Source organism: Theobroma cacao, chromosome 5 (assembly GCF_000208745.1).
Source record: "Theobroma cacao cultivar B97-61/B2 chromosome 5, Criollo_cocoa_genome_V2, whole genome shotgun sequence".
NCBI lineage: Eukaryota > Viridiplantae > Streptophyta > Magnoliopsida > Malvales > Malvaceae > Theobroma > Theobroma cacao.
The window spans coordinates 4273938-4283536 of record NC_030854.1 but is presented as its reverse complement, the minus strand read 5'-3'; the positions used below and the strand labels follow the sequence as shown (position 1 = coordinate 4283536).

The window sequence follows — 9599 nt, the reverse complement described above, 5'->3', positions numbered from 1 at the left end:
CTGATTTTTATTCTAAGAGAAATGAAGAGAAAATGATGAAAAATGGTTAAATGTGATAGAAAAACAAAGTGAAAAATTAACCGAGTTAATGTCCCATTTTTGACCAAATTTTTCAAGGAGAAAAGTGAGCTGATTTTGGTATTTTAGAGGGTTGTTGGCTGATATTTAATGGTTACAAATGTTGGAGAGAAAATGGGACAATTTAGAGCTAAAATGGAGTGCGTTAGCAATTTATCGGATAAAGTGCCAAAAATAGGTTAATACCGCGTTTAAGCCGTTTTAAGCTATTACATTTCATACCATGCATTAGTATAGGATTTAAGTCAATTATATAGTGATTTAGCATCAATGTGGTGAATTGTGTAATTTTTGCTATGTGTCTAGGAGGAGAACCTTCTGGTAAAGGCAACGAAGTCGTACTCGATGAATAGTGATCAGGGCACCTAGAAAACATTTAATTTGTACAAATTGTGAGTAAATCTATTATTATTGTAAATTATCTAGAGTTTGTTTTTAAATGCTCTTCATATATTTTATGAAACGAAAATGAGATTAAAATGAGACTTTTGATGTTTTAGAAATAAATGTGACAAATAAATATATTGTGTTGATTATCTGAAATATGAAACTTTTGATTATGAAATTGAGTAATTGGAGGCTGCCAATTATCTTGAAAAATATATTTTCCTATGAATGGCTTATGATATATGAGTATATGTGGCTATATTTTATAATTTGCATTGAGAATTTATGTAAGCTGTCTTTTACTATGCAGGCTGGGTAAATAAATAAAAGTCACGTTATACTGTCGAAATTTTATTAAAGTTGATGGGTTCAGTCATTGCAGTGACGGGTTTTCGTGGACTGCCTATTAGAGGGGCACAGTAAACCCGGTTATATAGTTACTCCGGTTGTAGAGGCGATGAGGGTAACTCCTGGGGTAGTGTTAGAGCTCACTTCACGTTGAACCCCCACGTGAATGTGTAACTCGGCCAACGTCAAGGAACGACTTGTTTTCAAAACTAATATGTGTTTAACATGTAAATATCTTAACAACCTTGACGGACTCAGTTAGATGCCTCGGCCAAGGTATCCCCGAAGACTAGTTTTTAGCTTGAACCTTGCTTTTAATAAAAGTCATAAGCCTTAACAACTGTTTTGTGTAAATTACAAATATTTTATGGTTTAAGAAATAAATTGAAAACCTTATGAAATGATTTGTGATTTGTTGTTTAAACTTGCCTCCATTTTACTCGTTTTTAGATATTTATAATAATGTCTGTTTACTCATTGGGATTGTAAAATCTCACTCACCTCCTTTCCAAATATTTCAGGCCTGTGGTAGGTTGTAGATACCCGATTTTGTTGAGGATTCCAGTTGACTCCTCTATCTCACAGATAGTAAGTTACTATCACCAACACTTGGTGTATTTATGGGCCACTTGTCATTGTAATTATTATTGTACATTATAACTTTGTAAATTATTGTATGTATGAATTTATTTTACTTCCACGTTACAAAAGATTACTTACACGTGTTTCTATAAATATTATTTCATATAAAGATACTATATTTTAATCAATATTTTGAATAGTAATATTTGTCTATAAATCTTTTTTTTTTAAAGAATATATTTTTGTCTTTTGATTTACTTGAACCGAAAACGATTGTTCACAGAAAAGGTAAGAAACTGATACGTAAACCTTGCGGGGTTCCGATTGACATTTCGGATAATGAGTGTCAGTCGAGACGTCACAGCGGTTGTCATGGGCCCGAAGGAGATTACGGGTCGTGACAAGACGTTATGAGAAAAGCATGTAATTGGATACTGTTTTGAAGAGAACACATTTTGTATGGAAGATTATACTTATTATGGGAATAGCACAAACATTTAAGAATGTATTATTAAACGTTATGGGAAAAGCATATAATTGAATCGTACAAGTAAATTTGAGGTAATGGAGTAGTGACATTTAAGAAAGAAGAAAAAGATAAAATATGTGTATTTCAAGTAAAAGTTTTTAATTATTTTTATATTTGATCCATCAAGTTAAACTCTCTAATGTATCTTAAACATGAAAATAACTCGTAAACGTGTAATTTACTTTGAGTTACTTTCACTTTCATGTATAATATAATTCTTCCACGCAATACTTAAAAAATAATAATTAATTAAAATTAAGCATATAATAAAACATTAATGAAGATATTTTATATAAATGTGAATTGAGTGAATGAATTTACTACGTGTAGAGCAGGAAAAAGAAAATGACTTGCAAATGAAAGCGTGCATGAATTATGTTTTCTTTTTTGATTTAAAGAAGGGGATTGGAATCATAGTAATTGTTAGGATTACGTATCTTTTTAGAAATCGAGAAAGGGGAAATTTCAAGGAGGACAATGATGGCTGGCTTCAAAGCTTTGGGCAACACATGCTTTGACCCGAAATATTAATGTCGGATTTGGTTGAAACCAGATTCAGATTATGTTAACAGCCCATACAAATCCAATCAAATAATAAGAAAAAAAAAAAAAACAGCCCATACAAAGTTCTATGATTTGCTTTTATAGAAATTGGTGTTGAATGTTTAAACATAGAGAGACAAAGAGACAGAAATATCCAAAGAACAGGAGAAAAAAAAATTGATTGGCCTTGCAAATATTCAACCTGGAAAAGCCATGACAAGAAATCCAACTTTTGCATTCGCCAAAGAAGAAGGCTGATACAATGGACCAACTGAATTGTTGATGCCATAATCATTTGGACTAAATTATTGTCTAATTGCACTTTTCTTCTTGGATTATACTACCTGGTTACTACAAATTTAAGATGTAACTAGTTGCAATTTAGCATAATTAATACTACTATATGTTTATTATTATATTAATTTTCACAATTTATTGATTTTGAGGATAATTGAGGTTGGAATGATTAAAGAAATGTTGAATAGCAAGAGACAGATCATTTCTAAGAGCGGCAAGTCAAGGTAAATCATCACACAATAAAATGTTAGGACATAGGGATATTAATTCCTCAATTAAATCTTTATTTAATGTGGTTAGTTTAGATTAAAAAAATACAGAGATGGTGGAGCCCATGATCAAATTCATATATTAAAAAAAAACTGAACACTTGAAAAGGAAAGAAAGAGTATTTTCCATGGTTTGCTTTTTCCCTTTTGAAAAATTGAACCTACTTTCTACCAAAAACAAAATTTTGAAATTCCCACATTGGATCCACAAGGCTATTAAAATTACTTTCATTAAAAGAAAATTTATAAAATAATTTTAGACTTTTAATGTAATAATTTCAGTTAAACCAAAATAATTATTTAGTCACGTTTGTCTATTTTTTTTTTTGTTTTTAGTTTGTTGGCAAATAAGTTAATAAATAAAAGAATTAAAAGTAGAATAAAAGGCCAAAAAAATTCCAAAATTGACTAATACATGTATGGTCTAGTCCAAGACACATTCCCCTTTTCTTAATGGGACCCATCCCCAAAATTTTAACACACCAAAAAAAGGAAGGAAGAGGTACTCACTCCCTAACATTTTCCTCACTTTCTTGCCCACCTCCCCCAGCAACACATTTTCCCGGAAAAAACGAAGAAAGAAAAAAGAAATGCTAGAAAACACCCCGAAAATTTCTCCCTCACCAACCACTCCGCCTCCTTTGTTCACTCTTCTTACCACCCTGACTTAAAAACAACACCCAATTTCTTAAAGAACGCTTCAAATTCACAGTGAATTTTATAAATAGGAAAAAGATAATAATAAAGGGACGTGAGAAGGATTCGATGGGTTCGTCTCTATCGAACCTAACGGAAGGACTCAATGGGACGGCGATGGGACCGGGATTGGGGGATATACCGGAGAGCTGCGTGGCGTGCGTTTTCACGTACTTGACTCCGCCGGAGATTTGCAATCTGGCGAGGTTGAATCGTGCGTTTAGAGGGGCGGCGTCGTCGGATTCAGTTTGGGAAAAAAAGCTACCGGGCAATTACCAAGATCTGCTGGATTTGATGCCACCTGAAAGGTACCAGAATTTGTCCAAAAAAGACATTTTTGCCCTTCTCTCTCGCCCGATACCTTTTGATGATGGAAATAAGGTGGGTCGTTAATAAAGGTTTTTTTTTCTTCATTTTTGGTTAATTTGATTTTTGTTTCAAATATTTGTTTCTGGGTGTTTTAGTTTTGGGTTTTGGGTTATTTGTATTTATATGTTTTTTTTTTGGGAAGGATTGAAATTGAGGGCTAATGCCATTAATTTCTGTTTTTTACATAGTTTTTGGTTAATTTATTTTTTGCTTAAAAATTTTGTTTCTGACTGTTTGAGCTTTGGGGGAGGTTAATATGCTTTTTTATTTCTTTATTTATTTGGGAAGGATTGGAAATGGGGGTTTTGAGTGCTTTAAGTGGTGGGTTAATGTGATCTTTTTTATTTGGATTTGAACAAAATATTTAGCAAATTTTGTTCGTGCGGGGTTTTCTAGGGGAGCAATGGAAAGGAGAGTTTTTTTTCCTTTTTTTTTTGGTTGGGGGGGGGGGGGGGGGGGAGGGGGAGGGGGGGTCCACATTCCCTTTAGGCTNGGGTTTCGGGGGTTTTTTTTTTTCTTTAGTTGCTTTACTTTGAGTTCAATAATAATTAGTTATGAATGAGGGAAGATTAGTGATGATTGAAATTGGATTGGTGCAGGAAGTATGGCTGGACAGAGTGACGGGGAGGGTATGCATGGCAATATCTGCGAAAGGGATGGCGATAACCGGAATTGATGATCGGAGATATTGGAATTGGGTTTCTACTGAAGAATCTAGGTTAGATATCATCATATTTTGATACTAAAGTTACTAGTGGAATTTGTTGATGTTTGACATTGACTTAATATGGCATTGAGATACTTGTATCTTGTAATATTTTTAGCAATCGTTTTAACCACCATGCCGGAATTAAGCATTGATTGCTTCAAGAAGCATAAAATAGAATTAATTGTTTGTTGATTCTGCTTCTACTTGGAGCATAGAGATGTATGAAGCTGCATATTTGTTGGAATTGAATATTTGGTGAATTGTATTGTCAGCTGCATGTCTTATTTATTGTTTGGTGGAAGGAAATGCATTGGGGTGCTACTTAACCGCTGCTTTCTAGGTTTTTGTTGCTCGTTGATGTGTCCTGTTCAAATGGTATTATGTGGAAAGGCTGAAACCTCAGAAAGTTTGCATCTTTGTTGCTCATTCAATTTTAATCCATGATGATGGGACCTTTTAGTTTATATCTTTAAAGATGATGTTTTACCTCATTGTTAATCTCAAGGGATATTTGATGAGTTGGAAGAGGTGTACAAGAAAAGATCATTTTGTTAGATAGATCGTAGACTTGTATCTTGCAATACGGAGATGACCAAGCTTTCATGAATGGAGATAGTGCTGCCTAGTGTAAGCTGCCTTTTGTCAAAAGTTTCTGGGAAATTGAGATGTTTTATGTGTCTAGAGACTAGAGAACCTTGTATAGATGTTTTAACTTTTCCGTTATGGTTGGTTTGTGTCATCATAGTATCTTTTTGAGCCTTGTCTAGTTTGGATTAGGATTGGCTTTTTAATGGTGAACCTCTTTGTTGAATATTTAAAGAAGCATATTGATGCTGAAATGTTAAGCTTCTGCTCTTGATGCTGGAACCCATGTTTGTACGAGTGCTACCATGCTGGAACCTATGTTTCCCCATCAGTGCAGGATAAGAGTTAATAAACATTGATCAGTTACCTATACAATGAAATTAAACACTAACCATTTTCCTACTTTCTTTCTGCCTGTACTTTAGTATGCCACCTTTTTCCTTTAACATTTTTGAGTTGTAGTGAGGAAAGGTTGTCTTCTTCTCTTGCTTAGCACTTCTTTGTAAAGTTGTTTTTTTTTTTTCGATAATTCACTCTTTGAAAGTTCATCTCTTCTGTAGAAGTTTGTGCTTGCCTTTAGATGATTATTTATTGTCCAAGTCCTCAACCAAATTGGTTGCTTTGCGCTTTCTCATAATTACCTCTAAAGTAATCTCTCACATTATATTTGTTTTAAACTTCGTTTACTCCACAGGATATTTTTCCCGGTCTTATGCTTCAAATTGTATTTCACACTTTGTTAATTCCTTTACGATTTCACCCTCAGGAAGTGGGATGATAGTCCACAAATTCTGGGTAGACTCAAAAAATTCCTTTTGTTGCATAAACTGACTCTTTCTTTAAGTATGCTTGAAGTTATTAAGGGATGCTAGATGCTAAAAATATTCAAATATGAGGGCTTTGGGGCCTAGTGGCCCTTAATTGAACCTTTTCTATCATGGTTACCTATTTGACTGACTTAATTGAAGACTGTCATATATAAGGCTAGACCAAGGTTTTGAAATGTCATTGTAAGGCTAGACCAAGGTTTTGAGTGTCATAGTTTCTTCTAGAAACTTCCTAATATACCTTTTGCTAAGTAGCAAGGCATGGTTAAGAATGTTTGGGCTTAGAATATATCTTTGATTTTCATATTATCAATCTTCTTATCTTCTGATATATACGAAAAACTCTACAATGAAACTCTGTGTTTTATAAATGGACTTTAAGCTTTGCAATCCACTTCTACTAGCATCGTGACTAGGCAGGCTGGTTCAGGTTTCTTTCAACCAAGTGATGATCAATTCATTGATGCCTTACATGGAGCATTTTTTTTTATTTATTTATAATGGCTAGGTCATATGATAAGAGGGTAGCCCTTCACTTTCCCATAAACTCTCCAGTCCTTGATTTAGGCATGGAATGATCTCGAGTTCTTGATACAATTACTGACGTACTCTGGACGTTTCGACCTAGGAGTGTTTTATGAGTGAGAGCTTGGTAGAAACACATATTTATTGCTTAGGCATGCGTCCAGGTTTTAGTACTCTCACTCCATTTTTTCATTGGTTACTTAGGATGATTCAACCTTTTTTTTTGTGTTAACTGGAAATAATTCCAGAGTTAATTAGATTAATCAGGATGACAGAAATTTGATCCTGGCAATCAATGTATTTTTCTGTTTTCTGGTGGAGCATGATCTGATTTTTGAGGGTCACCTTTATCTCACAATTATATGCTATGGCATTTTTAGTTTTGAGTGATTGCTATTTACATTTTTCTGTTCTGCTCTTCAGGCAGCGTTAGTGATGCTTTTACACAGGTAGCTGGCGTATCAAATGGGGCTCTTATTCAAATTACTTTTTTTTTGTTGTCCAATGTTTTTAGAAAGATAAATTTTCCAAGAACTAAAGGCATGTATTTGTAGATGTCTCTTGGTCTTTTTCTTTTCTAGTGTTAGAATTTACTTGCATTTATATCTTTTATGGCAGACTCTAGGTTAGATTTACTTGCATTTATATCTTTCATGGCAGACTCTAGGTTAGATAGTGCAAACTACAGTTTTCATCTCATATATGGTTGTTGTTGTGAGTTTTAGTGGCTTGTTGATTTTATGATCTGATGTTTTTCCAACTGAAATAAATTATGTGCATCCTTTCCTTTTGAACCACATTTTTCTCCCCAGTTAACTATCACTTAATTAGTACTTGGTCCAATAATGTGCCAATTTTATCTATTGATTGCAATTCATTTGCCGTTTAAAATTTTTGCTCAGGCTTCCTTAGCTCTGTTGGCCTACAAAGATAATGGCACATAATATAGTGATAGCAATAGTCACTTATGGCTTTGAGGAATATGGAACAATGTTATCGCTTATATATTAATTCTTCTTCTGTTATTAACAAAAAGAAAGTGCTGAGCATTGTTTTATCTTTATCATTACGAGAGGACACACGCTTGATGGAAGTAGGAACCAACATCATTTGAATATATTGGAGAAAAAGGAGGAGGTTTGGTTGTGTGCTTCTCTGAAGTAATTCTTTCACAATAAGTGCTTTGCTTTCAAACTTTTCCTTGTTTACTGTCAGGGTAGTTCCTAACCCTTTGTTTGACAATTTCACCTCCTGAGTGTAGTAGTTTACCTTTTTATCTTTTGATAATTTGTTATTTAAATGTAAAATGGTAAGACTTCTTTCTTTATATTTGTCTGGGTTGAAAACTTAAATTTTGTGCATTCTGTCTGCATCTCATCAACTTATGTAGGATGCAACCTTTATCTATTCCTTTAGCTCTGTGCAACATGACAGATTGCTTTAACATTGCCCTCATCTTCCTTATTTCTATGATCAGATTGCAGTGTGACAGGAGATTGGGTTCCCAGTGACTTCTCTCCTCTATATATACTGAGTTTAATCTTTCTTCATGGTGCATAATTAGTTAAACAAAATATTTGAAGGGATATTTTGATGATTCTGTTCTAGCTATGAAAACATTATAGTCCTTAATTGCAAAATATTTTTTGAACTTTTTAATGTCTCTAACGATTCTACATCAACTGGGAAAATTTTCAATTTCTGCAGTCAGTGTTCAGATTTTTATGCCATTGAAAAATTTATTTTCCAATTGTATCAGCCAGTAGTTAAAATGTTTCCACTTTTCTTCTCCTCTTAAGCTTTCAATGTTAACAAATTTTGACTAGTACCCTCTATGTTTGCCTTCTTGCAGATTCCATATTGTGGCATATTTGCAGCAAATATGGTGGTTTGAAGTAGATGGAGTAGTAAAGTTCCCTCTTCCGGCTGATATCTATACTCTTTCACTCAGGCTTCACCTTGGAAGATTTTCCAAAAGGTTGGGAAGACGGGTGTCTAGTTTTGAGCATACTCACGGTTGGGACTTAAGGCCTGTAAAATTTGAGTTGTCTACTGCTGATGGTCAGCTAGCGTCATGTGAGCACTGTTTAGATGATAACGAACAAGATTATGAATATGGAAACCTTAAGCGTGGATGCTGGATAGAGTACAAGGTAGGGCAATTTATTGTCAGTGATTCAGAACCAGCAACTGAAGTCAGATTTTCCATGAAACAGATAGATTGCACACATTCTAAAGGAGGGCTTTGTGTAGATTCTGTATTTATTATCCCCACTGATCTAAGAGAGCGTAAAAGAAGAGGGGTTTTGAAATAACCAGAAACACACCAGAGTTGCTTGTTATCATCAATGATCCCTGGAAATTCCATGTGGGGTTTCACGTACAGCTTATACTTCTAAAGGCTTTTGTTCTTTTAGAGGATATCATCTTATTTGGTTTTTGGAGTAGGTATGTGTCCTCTATGGTTATGTAAGTTTCACTACCATGTATTTGATCCAGTTTTGTTTCCTTTTACACTTTTGCAGATAAAATTAATTAAGAGGTTATGCTTTGTTTATCATCTTGTTTTCACCAGGTGCTTTCTGTTAAAAAATTTTCATAACTTAGTTGTGATGCAAATGAGGTACAGTTCTTTCTTAAGTCTTATGACAGTTTTATTCCCTTTACTGTTTCTTTATATGTTTAGAAAAGTTTTGTGATGCTAGGAGAAGCCTTGTTTGCTCTCCTCCTATCTCTATGAACTTTTAACTGCTGTGATAAATTTGTGAAATTATTTTCAGTAGTTATCACCATAATTAATCTGTGTATTAATTATGAAATTCTTGGCATCTCTACCCCAACTTTGGTTGTTGAAG

General features: G+C 34.0%; 1 protein-coding gene across 1 annotated transcript; it reads left to right on the top strand.

Moving 5' to 3' along the window:
- On the top strand, window positions 3532-9388 carry LOC18598130 (F-box protein PP2-A15). Its single transcript, XM_007027514.2, has 3 exons — window positions 3532-4110; window positions 4698-4816; window positions 8597-9388. The coding sequence occupies exons 1-3, from the start codon at window positions 3799-3801 to the stop codon at window positions 9057-9059; spliced, it is 894 nt and encodes a 297-aa protein (XP_007027576.2). The 5' UTR covers window positions 3532-3798; the 3' UTR covers window positions 9060-9388.